This window comes from Symphodus melops (genome assembly GCF_947650265.1).
Source record: "Symphodus melops genome assembly, chromosome: 1".
NCBI lineage: Eukaryota > Metazoa > Chordata > Actinopteri > Labriformes > Labridae > Symphodus > Symphodus melops.
In genome coordinates, this window is record NC_136691.1 from 8,836,781 (window position 1) to 8,858,559 (window position 21,779).

General features: G+C 41.1%; 2 protein-coding genes across 2 annotated transcripts in view; one reads left to right on the plus strand and one right to left on the minus strand.

The window, feature by feature from the left end:
* Window positions 1-70: 70 nt before the first annotated feature.
* snx3 (sorting nexin 3) lies at window positions 71-12,833 on the minus strand. Its single transcript, XM_079369102.1, has 4 exons — window positions 12,604-12,833; window positions 4,025-4,120; window positions 3,612-3,736; window positions 71-931 (listed from the first exon to the last, which is right to left on the minus strand). The coding sequence occupies exons 1-4, from the start codon at window positions 12,763-12,765 to the stop codon at window positions 826-828; spliced, it is 489 nt and encodes a 162-aa protein (XP_079225228.1). The 5' UTR covers window positions 12,766-12,833; the 3' UTR covers window positions 71-825.
* Window positions 12,834-13,952: 1,119 nt separating this feature from the next.
* afg1lb (AFG1 like ATPase b) overlaps window positions 13,953-21,779 on the plus strand; it is a gene marked incomplete at its 5' end in the record, with an annotated part of 30,438 nt that continues 22,611 nt past the window's right edge. Inside the window, 4 exons of the mRNA XM_079371324.1 lie at window positions 13,953-14,246; window positions 17,314-17,374; window positions 17,832-17,933; window positions 18,190-18,317. Coding sequence (XP_079227450.1) covers window positions 13,953-14,246; window positions 17,314-17,374; window positions 17,832-17,933; window positions 18,190-18,317 — 585 coding nt within the window. The remainder of the gene's footprint in view (window positions 14,247-17,313; window positions 17,375-17,831; window positions 17,934-18,189; window positions 18,318-21,779) is intronic.

Below are 21,779 nucleotides of genomic sequence, written 5' to 3' on the forward strand. Positions count from 1 at the left end.
CAGCACCTGGTTGACTTCCTGTGGGGAGTGAGAGTGTGAGTCCAAATCAACAGATGTAATTATGCATGGAGACATTTCACCTATTTTATTGGAAAATCTTCAAAATAAACAAAAATGGCACAGCAGTATACAAATCTCAAAATGCATTAAGCCAGTACAAATACTGCAGTTCCCTCTGTGTAAATTACTTTTTCCTAACTAGAAAATCACTGTGATAACTGGGCAGGTGCTGGTTGATATATACACACACGCTTCCTTTTTTTAAGTGTGATTTGAAAGTCAAGGCCCATCAAATACATTTGTGCATGTGTTTGTGTGTTATGTTGCTAGTTATGGTGAGCAACATGCCATTAGGTCTCACACACACACATATATGGATATACTGTATGTGTAAATGAGGGGAAATGCTTGGTGTGTTTACAAGAGCTTTGCTTACATAGAACGCTCATTCAATGTTACTATATAAATGAATATATTGAAGACATATGCCTAAATGATAAATACATAATATATCCATGTTAGTGGCAGTTCCAGACAAAGAGATACAACCATAAAATACTTTTTAACCACACTTATGTATTGAACATTCTTGACTCCAATTAGAAGGTGAAGGGGAAAAAAACACCCATCAGGCTCACTAATTCAACTAAAACAGGCTGTGAATGACTTTGTTTTGGTGGGGCGCAGGGAGGGAATGTTGTCATTGAAACGCATTTATTGATTCATTTTCGTCTGAGAGGAACCTGGAGCAGTGAAGAGAGCTTTGGGTTGTTGGGGACCGAGCTGGGCCGGATCAGGCCCCAGCGGAGCCATCTTTTTATATGATCAGGCTTGTCTGATTTTGGATGGGGTGTAGTTCTTGTCCAAGGACTCGTCCTGTAGAAACATGTGCAGGCAACGTTCGTTCTGAGCAAGAGGATGACCCGCCACTCTGAAACACACAAGAGCAAAAGGCACATTTGAGACACCCACACTACTTGAAGACTTAAGGACACTGAAAAACAGAGCTGTGAAAAAACACCAGACAACAAAAACAGGCGGCTTCTTCTGGGGTAAGTAATCAGTGAAGGATTTGTGTTGTTAAAGTCTTAGCATGTACAGATTCACTTCTTTATGTGATATAAAGTGCAGGAGATCTTAAAAAAAGAAAAAAAAAATGGTGACAGGAAACTAAAGTGACATTTCCCCCCCCCTTCTAGATCTTTTACATTTGAAGTTTCATGACCTACTCATCAAAAAGTGTACATAAGCACAACTATACCGAACATCTATACCAAAGTTTTTTTTCCATTCTGACATGACAGTGGAACACACCTGATCTGTTTGTATGTTTGCCCTGTGTCATGCCAATTTATGAAACAGAAAATACATCAAGACAAGACACTCTTTAACCCTAAAGCCCCTCAAAGGAAGTAGATGGAGCGGCTGCCTAAAATGAATTGGTCTTTTACCTCTCTTTCAAAAAGGTATTGTACATTGAAATGCCATAGAACGAAAATTATTGTTTACAGTGTTTACATTTTAAAGTTGGTAAAGTCTTCCATGTTATCAGGATGTGAGATGATATCCGTGCTGTCACACACCAGACTGGGATTAAAGCCACTCCCAGTTAATCTTGGGTTAATACTTATCTTGGTTTCTGAAGACTTCCTGGAGCTGTTCACCAACATCAACACTTGAGCTCCTTTCCAGCATAACGAGAGAATCGTGTCCATAATCAACAAACCTTTAAACCGAGGGTTTGTGGGATCCTGGTAGCCTGTATGAGGCTTCAAAGACCGGACCATGGAGTGCTCAGGGACTTTGACTCATGATATCACTGTCAGTGTCTTCTGTCACCTTTCTAGCATCTCTGTTGTCCACAGTTCACATTATTACAGAATGCTTTAAGCTGTGTATAATTCATTTTGTCTCCTTTACATTTAAGGACATGAAAAATGGTCAACTGTGTTAGAGATGTTTGGTGTGGATTTTGGGTCAGGCAGGAGAAGAGTGGGATAAAAAGTCAAAGAAATGATGGAAGACAAGGTTTTACAAAAGGCTGCAAAAATAACTGAAATATGTTGAAACTCAACGTAGTTTAAGGGGACAATAATAAAAGTGTGTGTGATGGTCTGAGACATTCAGTCACTGATGAAGAGGCTTATTTACTGTTTGAACATTTTAAACACACAGGACACTAGTATATGTCACACGCAGTCAGGACTATCACATATTAACATCTTTCAAGCAGAAGCTTTAAAGTTTTACACATCATGGCCAGCCATTGAAAATGGAGTAAAAAAAATAAATCACCAACTCAAAAAAAAGGAGGCTTGTATATTTACATGATGGAAATAAAAACAGTACTTTTTTAAGTGTTTTGTTGAAACAATGTGAAGAAAACTTTGTATATTTGTGACCGTTTCTTGTTTCTGCTCAGATGACGCAAATGGTTTTAACAAGAAAAAGCCAGAGCACCTGAGACCCCTAAACATCTCATTTTGAAATAGTTCCTCTCAGTCCACATGGACATAGTGACATTTTTTGTATGCAGACATCTTAACCTCTAAGGGGAAATAGTTTGGAGTAATCAAGCGGAGTGTGTGTGTGTGTGTGTGTGTCCCATGTTTAAAAGGTTTGTAAAATGTTGACATGAGAGCCGAAGAACGCTAACGTCTCATGGCCTGGCTTGCTTTTTGAAGCAGGGATGTGAGCCACTTTTCTTTAAAAAAGGAAGCATGAATTATATCTGACTCTCCTTATTATCAAAAACTGATGGTTATCTCATCTCCTCCTTGTCACTTCACAGCAACAATCATGTTTACGCTTGCAAAGATTTCCTCTTCACAATGCTCTCAATCACAGATAAATAGTGCTGCCAGCCACTCGGGCCAGTATCAAGTCTGAACAATGCTGTGATCAACTCCAGTGTTTCATTCATAGAAAACAAAGAAAGGAGGGGGGGGGGGGGGTCTTAATTACAAACACATTCTCATCTTCTTAAAAAACCCAACATATTTATGGATTTTAATTTTCTCCACTGTCTTTGCGTACTTAATATTCCAACAGGAAACATTGACGCATTTGCACATGAAACAAAGATAATGGCCAAGTCTGCAATCAAAGCAAATAATCACAATCACACTAACTTTTATTGTTCTGCAGCTGTACACGGGGGACACGCTAGATCAAAAATAAGCAGAGGTGCACACAGCATAGCAGGGAACCAAGTGCTATAATTTGAGCCGCAATTATCATAAATTACACAACAATAAAACAAATGTGGGAAAAAATAAGTTGTGGGGGTGCGCGCATGTGAGTCCTCTTTGGGTGTTCTTGTCTTTTGCGTGGTAATTATAAAAGAGAATTAAGAAGTGGAGTGAGATGAAGAACATTTAGCTTCACGTTGTTCACAATGTGAAGAGAAGTTAAAAAAAAAAGAAAAAAAAGTTGACTCTCGTTATCGCAGGAAGAGTTTCATTGTTCCTCAGTTTATATAAAACCTTGAAGAAATGCTGAATTTTTTTTTGCAAACATCTGCAGCTACAAAGAAAACGATGTGAAGATATAACCTCATGAAAAGTTTGGAAAGAATGGGTGAAGAAAAAAAAAAAATGCGGAAAGCTTACTTGTTGAGAAACTGTTCCAGAGCCAGCTTCCGCTCCTCGATGAAAGAGTCATCAAATATCCCGTCATCCCCTCGGAACGGAAGCTGCCGGAAGAGAGCTTTTCCTGGGAGAGGTGGGACGACCACCTGGGAAATAGAAAATGACATGCATACATTATAAACGTGGATGATGATAGTGCTAACCAATCACAAGAATTAGCAACTCTCTCAAAAAGACAGCTGAACACAGAGTTCATGCTTCTCATTAATATCAGGACAAAGAATCCATCTTCAGACAAACTGCTGCGGATCAAAAGGACCTTTTAAAAACTTTCTTCTGTATACAAAACCATTGCAGATGTGGTTAATGTTTTGTGCCGATTTGATAAGCCAAGCACTCAAGAGCCTTTGTGTAGAGTTCCCCTCATGGCTCACCTTGCTCTCTCTCTCCAGCTCCGCTCTGAGCCACTCAAAATCGCTGTACCGCCTCCGTACGGAGGACTCCTTGAGCTTGAAGATGGGAAGGTTGGTCTGTGGAAACACACGAGGAATAAGTTAAAGGTGTGCACTTTTAAGTGTTGCCTTGATTCACTGAATATATTTCCTATACAGTTGTAATCTGCAATCAACAACGCCATCCCTTCTTGGACCAGGACTCCATCCTGGAGTGGCAGCCATTCATCTGTTGAATACAAGTTATACAGGGCTGTTTTCTGTCCTATACTCCATATTCTGGACAAAGGCCTGCTGATATGTAATTGTTGTAGCTCTGACTACAAATGCACAACTGAAACGAGACCACTGTCCATCTCTTCACGATCCAGACCTCTGTGTAAGACTGAACCTGTGTTTTCCAATGGTTTTCTGGAAGAGGTAAACTACACCAATGTTCAGATTTCTCTAAACCCTGAACGTTGTTGGAAAGAAAAAATTGGTCTGATGTCATTATTACCCAAACTTAAGAGGACATAACGTAGGTCCAGTCATTTGCATTCATTTTTAAATGTTGCATATAACAAACTGTCAAAAAGGTTGATCACAAACCATTATTGAGAATGACAGATGTAGACTTTAACAGACAACTACAATCACACCTCGATGTTTTGGTTTTTTTGGGGGGGAAAGGTAAAGTAAACAAATATTGACACAGAGTGGTGAGGACAACTCTGCTAAATACGGGATAAAGACAGTGAAGCATTGAGTTGCTTTGATGTGGAGCGTAGCTCTGCGTCATCTACTCTGACTTTATGCAAGAAAAAAGGAGAGAGAGCACACAAAAAAACAAAGACCCCTTCAATGTGAACCAAACTGAATGGAAACATTGAAACTGTCCTCCAGGCGGAAAAAAAAAAAGAAGAAGAAAGAAGTTCATCTGTGTATTGCTCACCAAGGTCTGACACACTCACAATGTGAAGCCATTTTTTTGTGTGGTCCTAGAGTTTATGTAGATGAACACAATCTATGCGTTATTCCAAATTGCTGTTGACAAGCACTTGAAAGAGAATTTCATATTTCGAAAAAGGGGAGATGTTTCGACATTGACGGGGAACATTGAGCAAACGGCACATTACGGCACAATGCCAAACCTCTTCATCAGTCCTGACAGCACATGGCCATCTGATGACAATGTACAAAACAAGGAGGAAAAAGAATGAGCATTTCATTGGCAGGCCACATTCACAGAAGGTCAGAATTCATGGAAGGAGGAATCACAAGAGCAGAGCAATTGAGCAGGCAGGCACAGCACGAATACGGTGAGAGCGGGGGACTGATCGATGAGCAGACTTACTGTGACTGAGCGCGGCAGAGGGTATGCGGAGTTAACTAGAAGGCTGAGTAAATGGCTGAACAATGGAGGAAGAGGAGGGGGGGTAAACGTGGTCATAAAGGAAGAGCAGAGAAACTGGAGAGGTTGGGAGCTTCGACCGCTCTGTGCAGGACTAATTGAGGAGGAGGGAGAGCAGGAGTGGCCTTTTTGCTCTCATGGTCTTTCCTCTTCAGTCTTTTTTCCTCCTTATTTCCCCTTGCTCTGTAATAATAAGTCAGATTTTCTGCCCTTGAGACTCCTCTCGTGTCGCTTCAATAGGGAAAAACAGAAGCGCTTGTTTTTTTCCCCGCTTTCGTCCCTTCTACAAAATGTATACATCGTGCCCAGATTTGGAGGCAAATGAAAATGTGTTCAAGAAATGTCCAACGCAGAATGACACAATGCATTGCTTGTGAAGTTTTATGATTGTGATTTAACATTTCACTGTACAACAAATGCAGGGCGATTTTTTTTTAATCCAAATTTTATTTCGAGGAATTGACGGGTGGCAGGTCTGGTTTCGGAGTCGAAACTCGTTATGCTTCATCGATCTAATCAGCGGACTTGACAAGCTAGCTAAACGCTAGCTTAATAAGTTGTTTATTAACCTAATATTTGCAAGAATACTGGAAAAACATGACTAGAGGCTGTAAGTAGGATTAGGGAGAGAGTTCCTGGTGTGACATGTAATGTCTGTGACAACCACTGTAGTTTCAGTTAGCCACTCGTTAGCAACCGCCATTTAAAGATTGCGTAAAAACTTTAAAATTCACAAGTGGGGTCTTAGCTAACGTAGTTTATCTCATCTAACAAAACATCAACATCTCTTCAGCTTGTGTTAACCACAGAGCTTATTTCAGGCGTCTAACCACAAACCCATCCAAAATCCCCATTGACTTTTAGAGTTAGGAACTCATTGCGCTAAAATGCAAACTCACTTCCTGGTTTTAGGACTCAAAGCTATAGCAGTCTTTACGTAACTCTGGCATGTAGCGTTTAAAACGAGAACTGCAGGCAAAATTCAAAACATTGGGGAGAGCCGTCTCCCCCGACACCCTCCTCCCCAGAGTCGACGCACAAGCAGGTTGCCATGTTCGCAGACACTGAAGCTTCAGTGTTTAGCCAGCTCTGCATCGGCCTTGAAACCTTTCTACACTTCTCTCCATTTTTTAAATAGCATCTCTTCTAGTTTTACCATGTTGATTTCCCTGATAACTTGACTCATATCTGGCGAACTGAGGGGTGTCCAAAAGGGCCGTTTGGGGGAGCCTTAAAACTGCCGATCTTTTCTAGTCGCCACAAACCAAACCACTCAGGACTGAAATGGAAACTTAGGTTGACATACTGGCTGCTGCATTGTCGTCAGAGAAGCCAGTATTTCAACAGAGCATAAGTTCCTTTATTTAGGATTATAAATTATAATTATAATGCCATTTTATAATTTAATTAAGTAGATATTTAACAGTGTTTATTTAATTGGCTGCGCTGCTGATAGCCTTTGCTCTTTTTAATAAGGTCACATTACAGTTAATTTAAAGTAGAGAAAGGTAAAATAACTTTGTTAAAAATGGTAGTTGGGGCTATACTGCTTGTTTTTATCAAATGGGTTTCTTTAAAAAAAAAAGAAAAGTAAATTAAAATAAATAAAAAACAGGCTCTCCCTCTTTGTTAGTGCCCTTAAAAAACATCACTTCCCTGCTGTTTCAAGCTCTCACCAAGTGAAGTTCTCAATGAGCCCCTCCACTTCTCCTCTCTCCCAGGATTATCCTAGATTTATCACCCTAGTACTCCGGCATAACCTCCACTCTCCCCTCGCTGTCGTCCGTCCCTGCTGCGTCATGTTACCTCACAGCATGAAGCGCCGCAAAGTTAATCCCCCACCACAACAGATGACAGTTACAGGTAATTTGCCACCACCATGACTCTAATCCCATCATGTGCACATGGAAAACACTTAACCACATACAAACGCACACTGACGTACACAAAAGTATGCTTGCACAGGTGTTGAGTAAAAGGCTTTGACCAGTCACACAGTTAACAATGTAAATATAATAGCCCCAAGCATTTGAGCCTGTTTGTACACACACAGTCTAAGTCTGCACACAATGAAGCTATCAGGGTGAGTGTAAGGAAAGAAAGTCACCTGGCCTTTCAATCCGCATCACCTTCTCAGACCCTGTGATTAAAATATCAGCATGGCAGGACAAGAGGAGGGACAAAAACAACGGAACTGAAAAATGAGAGGTCTCACTCACTCCTCTCTCTGCCTCTCTCTTACACACCCACAGTGAGAGAGAGAGAGAGAGAGAGAAAAAAAAAAGAGGCTGTGCGTGAGAGCCCTACAAGTCAAAGATCAGGTTTCCCTGGCCTGTGTTCTCTTTTCACGGCTGTTCAGAGGTTAAGGCCTCGGGTGTCTCAACTTACTGGCCCCTGCAGTGATTGGGACATGGGACCAGCCCACATCCAGAAACTTCATAGAATTTCATTAATTGTCTTCGAAGAAAACACACACTTTTTCCTTTCTTACTTTCAAAACAAGAAAATAAAATAGAAGAGAAGGAGGACAGAAAGGTGCAAGCAACTAGAGTTAGAATATCACATTTACAGGAATTCAAAGACGTACAAAATAAAGGCTTTTATTACAAGAGCTTACAAGAGAAAATGCTGTCTTTTTAAAAGAAGGAGCATAAAGCTACGTGTTTTTTTTCTTGAAAGTAGACCTCCTAGCTTCACTTTCCATTATTGTGCAAGGTGCAATCTAAGCTCCATAGGAAGAGCATGTGATTCATAATGTGTGGGACACAATACCTTAGGCTCATTGAAAACGGGTTGAAAAGAGGCAGAACCCTTAAAAACAGCGAGAAAGAGAGAAAAAAAGAGGAGAGGGGACAAAGATCACTCGTCTGCGGAGAGAACAGTTCAAGGCCACCATGCATTAGCTTTTAGCAGGATGGATTAAGTCAAGTTTGAGAGTGTGCATCCTAAACCTCCCCCATGCACCCTTCTTACCCCTCCCATGTGCTCTCCTTTCAGAATAATGGAATTAAAAAAATAGCAACATAATACCATCTCATTGCATCATATTCTGAAATGGGGGGCGGGGGTGGGGGGAGAAAAGACAGGGAACAAAAGCATTGGGGCTATAGGTCTTTGGCTCTCTCCTCTCCATGTACTCTCACACTGGTTCTCTCGCTCGCCGGCCCCTGTGGCCTGACAGCCTACCCTCTCTGCGACTCGCCGAGCTGGCAAAAAGCTGCTTTGTTGCCATAGTATCAACTCCCACTTTTGATACTGTCATTTCAAGTAGGATATGGTAGCCTTGATACAATATGTTCCCTATTTCCATTAAAATAGTTGTCGAAGAGGATGCTGTAGACTTTGGATTACACTTGACTGTGCCTGACAAGCCCCCCCCCCCCCCCCCCCCAACACACACACACTCCCCATTTTATTAATGACCAAAGGCCCCCGCCCTGATGCCCAAATGGAAAAGAGAAAGAAAGAGAGAGGGAGATCTATGGGAGTTGAGATGAGGAGGGGTAGAAGACTGAGTGAGCGACAGAGCTATAAGAGGCCTTTTATGTACTCCTATCCATAAACAAAGTGAGATCCCAAAGTTCGCTCCCCTCAATGTGCTCTCTGGATGAGATGGGAACCAACTAAAGACAAGAAATTTTGATAATATGCAACATCCTCTTCCCCTTTTTCCCTTGACAGACACACACACACACACACACACAACAAAACTCCAGCCCCTCTGTTTGCTGAGGGTCCACACAAATACACTTTGCAGTTGAAGGGGGTCCTCTCAAAGCCAGCTATAACGGGAGAAAAAAATAACATTAAGGTGATATGACAGGCTTCTCCGTCCATTAGGAACCTGGAACAACATGTGCAGGTGCATTAAAACAACAACATGAAAACCTTCAAACCTGTTTATGCTTTAAGAGACTTCAGAACCAACACCTAAAAAAAAAAAAAACCCAGAAGGATTCAGATGAAGACAAAAATGCATTGTTTCATCAAGACCCTGGACATTACAAGTCTGCTCAGGCGAAGTGAGATATCCGCCTCCTTTCAAAGTTTTAAAAGTAGCTTCCTCCTCCTGTAAAGAGCTGACTGAAAGAAGCGGATTGATCCCATTGATTTGGAACAAAAAATGCCGGTCCGGTTGTCAACAAGTGACTGCGTAACCTTCCTCACAGTGACTGCAACCTTCTCACATGACAATCCGATCTTTGTGAGATTTGTTTGGCCACTGAGTTAATGAACATTCAGACGCTTCCATTGAGTCACAGTGAGTGTTTTAAACAGACGGTGGGTATTTTAAAACAGAGTCAAGGGATATAGTCGAAGATTTCATTCCCCTTGCTGTCGTGTTTATGATATATTGTAACTCATAAACAGTTATCAAGAGGACTTCTTTAACCCCACCATGAACTAGGCAACTGACTGCAAACCGCTGGGAGGGAAATGGGATAAGTAGCAATGGGGGGGGGCTGGTGAGGGGGTGGCTTTCTGCCCTCCCATGGGTGGGGGGTAACGATGGGGAATAAACGCTCGGGCTCCCCCACACCCTGGCCTGTTTCATTCTTCTCGTCTCTCAATGAGGGGATTAGGAAGAGTCTCTCAGTGCAGCCACAAGGACTCTCTCCATTTCAGAGGGACAGCAGTGAGAACTTCAGACAAGGGAATGAGCTATAAAACACAAATCGTATAATATAATTAGATCAAATCTAAGTCATTTGAAATATCATGAGCAAGATGGGGGGGGGGGGGGGGGGGGGGGGAGCAATGCATGAGGTATGTAGTCCATGTGGAGGCATTACAGATAATGCTCTTAGCATGCTGGAGACGGAGCAAAATGCCTCTAAAGAAAGCTGAAGAAAGGAGAAGCAAAGCAAAGTTGACACCACGTTTGTTGAGAAGTGAGGGATGCGCCGCTTATTCCGTGGTCTCATGCAAAGCAGGGTCACACGGGGCTATGAGGTGCACAATAATACTGATTACACGCATATGCTAATTATTACACGCTAATCAAGTACAGTAGTCTTAAATTCAGCGCTAATGCCTGGAGACGGCTTTTCTCTCCCTCAGCCCGCTTCTTTAGGGTAAAAAGGGAAACTATAAATACTTTAGGGCTGCTCAGCAATCTAAATGATCCAGACCACTAACTACAGGGGTGCCAGTCAAATGACAATTTAAAGATAGGACATGAAGCAATTAGATCAGCCTTGTGACTGCCTGACAATTTAAGAGTCCCCAGACAGCTTGCATATCAAATAAGCAAACAAGAGAGAATATGATGAAAGAGGTGCAATCATTAGAAACAAAACTTTGCAAGAATGAAAAAAATTGATATAATTAAGGAATAATAATCCAACTTTCTGTTCCTCTCTTTAACCTGATTCTTATATTATATTGTGTAAACTTATGTAAGTCAGACAACCTGTTCTTGATCTTTGAAACTACTTTGAAACTACTATTGCAAAATACATGAATATTCAAAGACTCTTTTTGTAATTACTGTCGAGAGGAAGAGTAAATAAATATTAGAAAGTAAGGGAATTAGTTTTGTTTGGTAGATTACTTCTTTGTTGTCAAAACGCTTCTTGGCAATAAATCGTGTCCAGCTGAAAAGCCTGTTTACTTCCCTTTTAAATGGTAACACATTTCGGGATGAGCAGCAGAGTTGAGTATGTGAGGTGCGCCCCCACGAAAAACTTTACAAATCTTCTCTGCCAGAGAAATAAACAGGCTTTCCGATGGTGTGAGATTTATTGCAGAGTAGCATTGCTACAACATACTTTTTCGAGCTATGTTTATAAGGCTGAATGATATGACAACGTTGTACCACGCAAGAGCACGAGAACACTCGTTGAATGAACTAGACTTTGAGGATCAAACGTGTTTGAGAAATGAGCACCATACGGATGGCCAAGTGAGTGCGTCCACTAAGGTGAAACATTGAAGGACCACTGAATTGTCTGAGATCAATAAAGTTAAATCAAAGCTGAATTTGCCCGAACAAACTTTACTTCTTAACTAAATACATAAGACGTTGAAAATGATTTTTGGGGGGTAAATTCAGCCTTTACTTTAACACTGTTTGGTCCTGTGGCACAGGACACAGGATGTGTGTTTTGCAATGTGTCCGGTTAACCGTCACTCTACTCTCACATTGCTCAATAAAGCAAAGTTTCTGGACAGAGTTAGCAAATAGTTGAACATGTCAGATTTCACAAGAATTGACATATTGCAACAATTGTATGTGCTGTTTTTTTTATACAACAATTTAAACCAAATATCAACTGTTTATTGTCAGATGACTTGAGACTTGACTTTATTGGAAAACATTTGTTCTCCTCTTCATGATCTTCAGTAGAGTTTGAGGAAGGAAGTAGGTTAGGGGGTAGGAGGGGGAATAGGAGCAGATCAGCTTGTTGCATCCTGTCTACAGCTCCAGAGAAGCTGACTTGTGTTCCTCTTGGACTCCATACTGGAGTGACTGGCTGTAGATGAGTCATTATCAAGGATGAGTAACTGAAGCATTTTAAATCCACCAAATAAACACCTGTTGAATATGACATACAAGGAGAAAGATCATACAAACCTAGCATTGTGTTAGGATGGTTGTTTGGACAGGACCAATGCACTTAACATGTCTTTGCAGTCAGAAAATAGGGTGTGGCTGGAGATAAACTTTGAAGTGTTCAAGTAGGTTCGAACTTATTTAACTTATTGAAGATAGTAAGTAAAGCAGCTCTCCTGTCACACCGCAGAGGGACGGGAGTGTAAACAAACTGTTTCAGTAAACAAACAGCGGCTGCACGTCTCTCTTTAGAGATAATTTATATATCAATGGCCTCTTATATTTTGAGTATTAAACTATTCTTCGGCTAAACACAACCATCGTTAGCTTGCGTGAACGAGTTAGTTCATACAAAACAAGCTAACCAGAGTTAGCTTGATTTAACGAGCGTTAACGTTGGCTAACCGGATTCACCAATAAGCTTTCGTCTTATTCAGAAAAAAATAAACCAATCGTCTCAGTATTAAGTAATTTAATAAACTCGTTTCTAATGGGATGTGACATACCTGATGTCAATGAGTCATAACTTTCTGTGACTACATAAAGACCGTTTATTTTCTTGGCTAACCAGCTTGAAGCTAACAGCATTAGCATGTGTGAGTGCAGGCTCACCTTCAGTCTGACTTCGTACGTGGTGTATCTGCCCCTGCCCACCCCGATGGTCTCAGGGTTGCTCACGTCAATCTCTAGAAAATTACTTGGCGGTCCATAAGCGTCGTTTAAGTTCTGAGGCTTGGTAAAGAGCCTTCTCGTATCGGCTATGGTATCAGCCATTGCTCCCCTGTCCTTCTAGCAGCTGTGATAAAGTGAAGTTAACCAGATTGTTATCGTGAGGCTTCCGTTTTTGACCTTCAAAATAAAACTTTTAACTGCTGTCCTTTCCGCCGAATAAAACATAAAACACGAAAACGTATTATATGGACATGTTTTTTTATTGTTTGTGTTCACCCGAAAGTGTAACATTTCTTTTGATACATTTTAAACGCCAAAATCTACAAATAGTAACTTACTTGTTGAAGGCAACTCAAAACCAGTTCCGGTATTGCTCAGCGTATCACGAGCGCTAGCTTTAGAGGTCATCACTTCCGATCAGCTGAGGTTCAGCTGACGCTGCTTGGCCACCTGCAGCAGGGTTTGTTTATAGCCCCCCCACACCGACTCCGGCACATTCATCAGGTGTTTAGATGATAATGATACAATTGTAATCTTTATTTTTTGTGGTTTAAAGTCAGACACTTCTCACATTTTTAAAGGTGTTTCCACAATATATGAGCAAGCACATGTGATCCAACCTACTATGTTCCTGACGTTTATTTATTGCTGTTACGCGATGCAATGCGGAATCTTTTGGCACTGATGCAGTCTAATTTCATAAACCAAATGAATATTATAGTGCCTTTATATGCAGCTGTGTTTCCATTGTTTCAGATAGTAGGCTACATTTAATTAAATCCAAAATATATATATATATATATATATATTAGATATAGTACAACTAAATATATGGTACAATTTACAAATAATGCTCCCATTTTAAAAAATGTCAAATTTTTTTCTCATCTTTTGTCAAGCTCTGGTGAATGAAAGCTCAATAAAGTTTTCGCATTTTGAACCATCATGGCGGCGTACACGGTCCGTGCAGCTGTCAAATGCTCAGTCCAGTTTGTCCTTAAAGACACTTTTCTGATCTCAAACAAAGTTGGCCGTCTGTCAGCCAGTTGCACCAGTAAAGGCAAGTGTCTATACGTCATTTTGTGGTAAATTGTTTGTTTGTTTGTTTTCGTTTTCTGTGGGATTGAGAGTGTCACAGCACTGTCCTCTGAGATAAAACATGTTTGATAATTTGTTTACAACATCACCTTTAACATCTGGATCATGATTTATGCTATTTAGATTTATAATCTATTACAACCAAGTCTTTTTTTTGTTAGCGTTGAGTTTTGGGCTTCTTTGCTGTATTGATTCCAGGTTACACCAGCTGGAGGACTTGCAGTTCATCCTCATCATCGTGCTCTCCTGAGTCTCCAGCAGGAGAAACATGTCACCCGAGTGTGAAGCACTACGATGACCTCGTTCAGCACGGCTCCCTGAGGAAAGATGCTCAACAGAGAGAGGTGTTCCTGCAGCTAGCTCAGCTGCAGCAAACCCTGAAAAACTACAATAACAGCGTCTACGTAAACCCACCTCCATCGAGTCTGAACTCAAAAGATGACAGACGTCAAAAAGAAAACAAAGATGGGACACGTTCTGCAAAGGTAAAGGAGATGGTATGTTGACATTTCATGATACAATATCACAACGGTCTGAAAATCACACCTGAGAACTCTCCACTCTATACCCTGCAGCAATATGAATAAATACTTCCCCTTGAAATACAATGCTTATAACTAAAACTTTTAGGAAACATTATGACATTGAGAATCATTGTGATTTGGCCCATATTTGTTAAATTCCTTTTTCTTTGATTATCTGTAAAATATTTATCCTAAATTGATACTTGTTATAAAAAACAATGGATGCTTAAAAACATTCTTCCCCACAATTGTTTTCCTAATTTAGCCAAATGATTGAGCTTGCAAGATAAAAGAGAAGACATGCACATATTAAAAAAAACAACAATTCTACAGTTCATTTAGCAGAGGAAACATTTTGAAATTCTTTTCTTCAGTGTTCTTGGTGCACTACGGTCTTCCTATCTACAAGTTGGTACCTTACTTATAAATCTTTAACTAAAAAAAGACAAACTTGGCTGTCTCACCAATATCAATACCAAGTTAAAGTAAATGTTGGAGTGTTTGTAGTCTTGCAGACCACAAACAATGACAAGGCTACCATGGGGCTTTTATTATGGTATTCCGGCAGTTACTGACATGCCACTAAATATCTTCATGATGATGACCAGCGCAAAATATCTGATTTAAATTACCTTTTTGTTTTTACTCTCTGTTCTACACAATATAGAAATATTGATACTGATTTGGATTGTTTACCATCAATATGGAATAATGTCTTTGTTTACAGTCGCTATCAGTGCAGCATCTGGACCCTCATTCTGTCATAGAGCTCCATTGATGTTTAAAATATAGACGGGACTCTAGAGTCCACTGCACTGTACTCAAGTTGTAGCACCCATGGTGGCCATGAGACTCAGGTCAGAGGGAGGGTAGGGGTCTGGGAAGCTTATTGTGCATTTGAGTTTTGGACCGGTGTAAAGTAGGGGGCTGTTTTTGTTTTTAGGTCAGGGGAGCTGACTGTCTACTATTTGGTGGTGGGAGTATTTTTTATTTTTTTTTTTCCCGCTGGTTGGCTGGCACAGACACACAGAGTTAGGCAGAGATTTTGGAAGGCAGCAGGGCAGACCTCCTGCTGGGCTCGTCCCGGCACCCCTCTCACTCTCACCATCCCCATGCAGTAATGAGGGGATCCCCATTGTCTGCCCCATTCTTGTCCTTTTTGCTTTTGATTCGGGACTTTGACAAACACTTTGGTGTTAGGCTATCAACACCACCAACCCCCCCCAGCATCAGCTCCTTTTTGCACCTTATTTCTTGGCCTGTCTGTCGCACACACACACACACACACACACACACACACACGTGCACCACATACACACACACTGACGGGAGTACTTATGCAATTATTCTGGTTTGAATCAGGTCATACCACTGTCCTTTCGGTGTCTGTTCTCTCTGTGAAAGTGCCGCCATTGTCCTCACTAACTGACCAAGTCTGTGAGGAGAGTACACTTGACTTAATATTGACCCAATGTGGCGTGGTTTTGCGGATGGTCGGCTAACAATGGGCCATTGTTTTGCTGGAGCCATCCTCTCTAAGTCAGACCTGATCAGAGTCCTCCTGAACATTATTGGTCTCGATCAGGACAGTTAGACCAGAGAAATGGAACACAGCCAATAACAATAACTCTGTTAACCATGAAAGTGTGAGACGTGACACCTTTAGCCGTAGATAAACATGTTCAAAAGCAGTCGCTTTAAAGCCAAGTGACCCTGTCCTGCATGTGAACTTTCCACTCATGTGCCAGTCAACATCCTCCAACAGGGAGGGGAGACGAGTCCATAGAGCCCAGTGAGACAGAGTGGCTGAGGAACGGCCTTGTGCTTCTCCACTCTGCCGTGGCAGAATGGCTTCCAGCCACCGCTGACAATTACCCCGCCATGCCAGAGGGCAGCCTGGGAAGTCAGGGAGAAGTCACACACTGTTTTGCCAAAGCAGACAGGAAAGGCTTGTTGCTCTTCCAGAGTTTCACTCCAACTCAGGAAGGCAGGACGGGTGGGGACAGTGGGATGAAGAGGGAGGCAGAGAGAAAGAGGGAGGATGGGTAACAAGTTTGTTTTTTTCATTTAGTTTTCAATTGGCCATTGTGTGCATTTATCAGAGTCAAGTGCTCCTTCTGTGGTGGACACCAAGTGCAGGGGACACTGAGTACAGTCTGTGGTAAATAGTTGGTAAATTGAATTTTAAGAGCACAAACCTGTTTTTCTAGTTAGTGCTGAGTTCATCCAAAGCCATGTGGTGTTGCCTTGGTTACAGAGATGGACCATCTTCAACAACACAGCTTTCACATCGGACATAGAAGCACCAATCAGATGTTGCCTTGTTTACATATGTTTCAAGTTATCATCTGCATATTGTGATTAAACTGATGACATATGCGTTTTCATGGTCTGGCCATCTTTAGAGATATTTGGCTTTACTCAATATTTCTCAGCCGGGTCACACAGAAGACGTGTTTTTGAAGCATGGACCTTTTGATGATAGGAGGCAGGCAGCACAATGACTTCCAGCAACACCTCAATGAAACAGTACCGTATCACAATTAGCAGCGCTAAACAGGCTGCACAGACAAGTCCACTCCATCTCGTATGGAGCCTCATCCAGTCCTCTCCGTTTTGTCTGACAAATCCCCCCATTGTTCCTATGATGATGCTTTTCTTTCGTGGGAACCCCGGCTTGTCTTGTTGATTAGATCCCCTTTGTCTTCCTCCCCTGCAGCGGGCCAGTCTGGAGAATGTGAAACCTCACACTGTAGTGGTGGCTTAATGCCTCAGCATACTGTGTTTATGAAACCACGATTCACTCTTATATGGTAATGAATATAACGAAGTTTATATAGGTCACCAGTTATGCTGTTTTGTTATTCTAATAAGGAATTAATCTATGCAATAAATAAAAAAAAACAACCTGTTGATTTATGGGTAGCTGATGCATTATTGTTTGCAATGACAAGCAGCTGTTAAAAGACTTCATATAAAACAAACACAAAACAGTCATTTCCTTCTTTTTCCTCTTTTCCCGTTAAAGGAGGAACCCTCTCTCACACCACCACCTCCACCCCAAGGCTTCTACATTTATGGAGACGTTGGTAAGATCACATTGAAAAAGTTATTCATATCACGGTTTAAAAAAAAGTCTTTAAATATTTGTGTATGATGCTAAATTCCTAAAGTTTTGGATCATTCTTGTGACGGGCCTTCAAGGTACTGCAAGAAGGCCACGAGTAGTCATCTAAGCAGCATTAGTGTCACATTTTTTTTTTTTGTAACTAATTATTGCTTATGAGTTTTTGTCAATGCATTTGCTCAGGCAAGATTTTACACGAATGTCGCTGTTTATGAAATTGACATATAGTGGGGGGGGGGGAATTAGTTTCAGATGTTGATCAGAGTTGTTTGATGAAAAATGTTGTTTGGCCCCAGGATGTGTTGAAATTTACATGGAGACACTTAGGTTTGGAAATGGCTGCTTAACAACATGTTTGAGATCAATACAGAAGTAAAAAATAATAATGTACTTTATCTTTCATTCCCGTTCGCCTTCAGGCACAGGGAAGACCATGCTTATGGACATGTTTTACGCCCGGGTTGAAAACCCTCGTAAGAAGAGAGTCCACTTCAATGGCTTCATGTTGGACATCCACAAAAGTTGGTATTCTTCTCCTACTCTTCAGTACAAACTGCATCAAAGTTGGCTTTCATTACTTTCTGGAGGGTTTTCTGACTCTTAGTGCGCATCAGATGCTATATTTATCTCTGTGTTTGTCCTGGAGCCTTGCTGTTAATTGTCTACCATTATGCAAACAGGTGAAATTACAGCTTTATTCTGTATTGTCACGGGGTTTGGGTTTACTCATGCAGCTGTGCTTTAAGATGTGCCTGATGTTTGTGTGCCACTTTAAAGGGATCCATCGGAGGAAACAAAGCCTGCCAAAACGAAGGCTAGGGAAAATGTTCACCTATGACCCCATATCACCAGTTGCCATGGAGATCAGCAATGAAACCTGCCTCCTGTGTTTTGACGAGTTTCAGGTGAACAAGTGTGTTACAGATTCTTTGAGTGTGTATGTGTTAGCTTTAGGGGCTACAAGTACTTAAACAAATATCTACAATTCTAAATGATGTGGTTTGATAATCCATCAACACATCAACCTCAGAAAAGAGCTTAAAAGGTGCTTAAATATGCTCACAAAAGTACTAAATAAGATCAAGACCAATGCTATATGACCACGACCATTAAGATCAAATCAATAAGTCTAATTCTTAAAGCATACTGAAGATTTAAAGTGAAAACATCTTTAGAGGTTAGTGTGTATGTAATATGAATACCACATGACATGTGCTGCAAAATTACTATTTAAACATTAATGTATCAAATATGATATAACTTTAAGCATATTTAACAGTTCATCTAGTGACAGAATGTCTCCTCTGTTTCTGTTGAAGTTAGAACCGCACATTACTTTGTCTAACAGACTTACTCTTTCTGTCTATTTTAATGTCCTTATTTTTTCTGCTTGCAGAAATATTCAAAGGCAAGGGGAAGTAATAACAGCAGATATGTTATATATTGAAGTTAGAGTCAAATCAAAAGCACAAGAAGTGAGAGTTGTAAATATAACTGTAATTAACTTCCAGGTCAAGGACCTTTAAATCTGGCAGGAGAAAGAAAAGCATTTATATGTGGTCCTTTCTTCTTCTTACGCTCTAACTCATTCATGGTTTATCCTTTCCTTCAAATTTCCACAGTGTCCGAGTTCAATGTTGAGTTTACATTTTATGATTATTTTAACCCCAATTTTTTCCAGGCTGAACACTTGAAGCCTCTGATCCTTCCATCCTTCAAAAACAGGACTGGGGACATCTAGTGGCCTTATATAAGCATAGCGGAATTGTAAAATGACTTCCAGTAACAGCACGTCTCTTTCCTCTCGTTCGAGGTAAAGCAGTAAAACATTAGTGTAGAAATAGTTCATCTGTTATCTGGTATGTTCTAAAGCTTTACTTTTTTTTTTTGTCATTGCTTTAAAACTGCAGTTCAGCCTTTAAATCGTCTCCTGTTGCTTGTTTAAGTTCACACGCGGTTTGTTGGCTCAGAAACAAAGTCGTGTGTTGTTTTTGCAACTAGATCTACACCACTAAAAACACACAAAGTCTCATTAATGCACCTTGGTGTCAAAAAGAGAGGTGACACTTCTGCAGCTGTTCTCTTTTGATGTAATTAGTCATTCAAAGCATTAAAAAAGACATGAGCTTCCGTCTTCATCATCAGCCAAACACACGTGTTGGCGGCACAATGATGCGCCTCTTACTGATATCATTACAGTTAATGCCAGCAGGTCAAAAGGTCACAGAAGGTGCGCTTTCTCTCTCTAATCACTCGCTTTGCATCTGCGAGGATCAAGAGCTGCTCCTTTCATCTGCTGCTTCTTTCACGTTTGAAACCTGGACGCTGTTTGTGCGTTCTCATTGATTTGTTTTGTTTGCCGTCGCCGGCTCTGCTGTTTTCACTTGTCGACTGTTGCCAGTGAATGGAGGGGAGACAAGCAGACATGTGCTCGTTGTTTGTGATGCATAAACAAGAGGTTGCAGAGGTCGGAAGAGTTGGGGGTGTATGTGTGTGTGCGTGTGCGTGTGCGTGTGCGTGTGTGTGTGTGTGTGTGTGTGTGTGTGCGTGTGTGTGTGTGTGTGTGTGGGAGGGGGGGGGGATCTATACCAATCAGCATCCTACTCCACTCAGCCATGCAAATGAGGCTCTGGGTATCAGTCGCACTCTCCTGCTTCCTTAAGTGAGTGGAGCTAGAAAGCGACTGGCGGCAGCGGGTCAGATGGATCTTATCCTCTTAAATGCTAATGACATTTCTCCATTCTCTTCATTAGCACCGTGCCATTATCAGTAATTTGTAGCCCCCCTCCCTCCTTTTACGGCCCTCTAATGAATCCTCACCATTGAGAGGTCCGAGATGAAAAATGGGGAAGAGAGGAAGAAGAAGAAGAGTGAGAAGAAACTGCTCGAGCGTCATTGTCTCAGGGCCTTGGTGACTGTGCGGCCTCTGTGAAATTGCTCATAGGTTGTATACATAAAGAGGTGTAACATCAAAAGAGCTTTAATTTGGCACCCGTGGGCTACGCGGCAAACTGACAGCCGCTTGAGTAATTGGATGCTCATTTAAATATCGGCATTGGCGGACGTAGATTGCGCCATTATTTTTGTGTTCCACAAGTGCTACATCAGTCCCCCCCTCCACCTTTCTTCTTCCATTCTGCGGGGACACATTTTCTCTTCCTCTCCCCCTTCTCATTCAGCAATCAATATTGTCTCTCATACTATGCCCATGTTGAGGGCACATGAATAAACAAATCCAGGTTGTATAAAAGGTCATTTTTAAATGATTCTTTTGTAATGAAAATAAAAAAATCCTGCAGTTGGAGGAAATGGGGACCTCTTCAGCAGGACACAGAGCTTGGCTTTCTGTTGATTCTCATTACACACACACTCACACACACAGACGCACACACAATCACTCACACACACAGGCACTAATTTCATGCCCCGAGCCACCTCTCCTTAGCAAAATCAAGGCTTTACCACAAATGTTAATCAAGTATTGGCAAGGGCAGTGGGGCTAATATGCAAAAGCAGAAGACTCTCCAGAGTATGAAAGGAGGCATATGCTGTGGGTATGGCCATCAGAAGTGGCTGTTATATACAGCAGAGTAGTTCAGAAGAGAGGGTGGGACCGAAGACTGCCTACTTCTTAACTGCTATTATTCCAAAATGCCTTACAGTAACACAAAAAAGCCCTCAAAATAAAGCACATATGTACCGGTATTTATTTTTTCTTCTTAGCAATAGTTATGAATGAGTCACATTCTGTAGTTATTATGTGTGGCACAGTGGAGGAGTTATTCTAGTTTATGTTGTATGCATCCAAATCTGGAGATTTGAACAAATTGAGATGTGGGAGAAACATCTTAATTTCCTGAAGGTAACAAATGACAACCTGTTCTCAGAGTGTTTATGAGGAATCATGAAGAATAACGTTGTATTGCAGTAAAACTGAGAATTCTGGGGGGGCTGATCGGAGTAAAAAAAAACCTGTCAATTAATGTGCAACAATTTTTCTATAATACTATGTATAACCTGCAAAAATACAGGCGTACATCCAGTGTGGATAACACCGTGTATAACTGTAGTCTCACATCTCAAACTTACAAGAAAGGTCAAATCCACTGAAACTGGTAAGAACTACTTGTTGAACAGAGGTTGAAAAATCACTTTATTTTGCAAAATTAGCAAAGCAATCATATTTCTCCTTTTTTTTTTTTTAAGTTTATTTTGGGGCTTACTTATGCCTTTATGAAGAGACAGGACAGTATTTAGAGTCAGAAAACGGGTAGAGAGTGAGATTGGGAAATGACGGAAAGGAGAGGAGCCACAGGTCAGATTTGAACCCAGTCTGTCTACTGCAAGGATTTCAGCCTCTGTACATG

What these genes read in the sequence shown, in the direction of transcription:
- snx3 (XM_079369102.1), bottom strand. Translation starts at nt 12,765, where the DNA reads ATGGCTGATACCATAGCCGATACGAGAAGGCTCTTTACCAAGCCTCAG. An exon ending in CGTACGAAGTCAGACTGAAG is followed by an intron (nt 4,121 to 12,603) that starts GTGAGCCTGCAC and finishes GTGTTTCCACAG; the next exon opens with ACCAACCTTCCCATCTTCAA. An exon ending in CTGGAACAGTTTCTCAACAA is followed by an intron (nt 932 to 3,611) that starts GTAAGCTTTCCG and finishes TGTGTGTTTCAG; the next exon opens with AGTGGCGGGTCATCCTCTTG.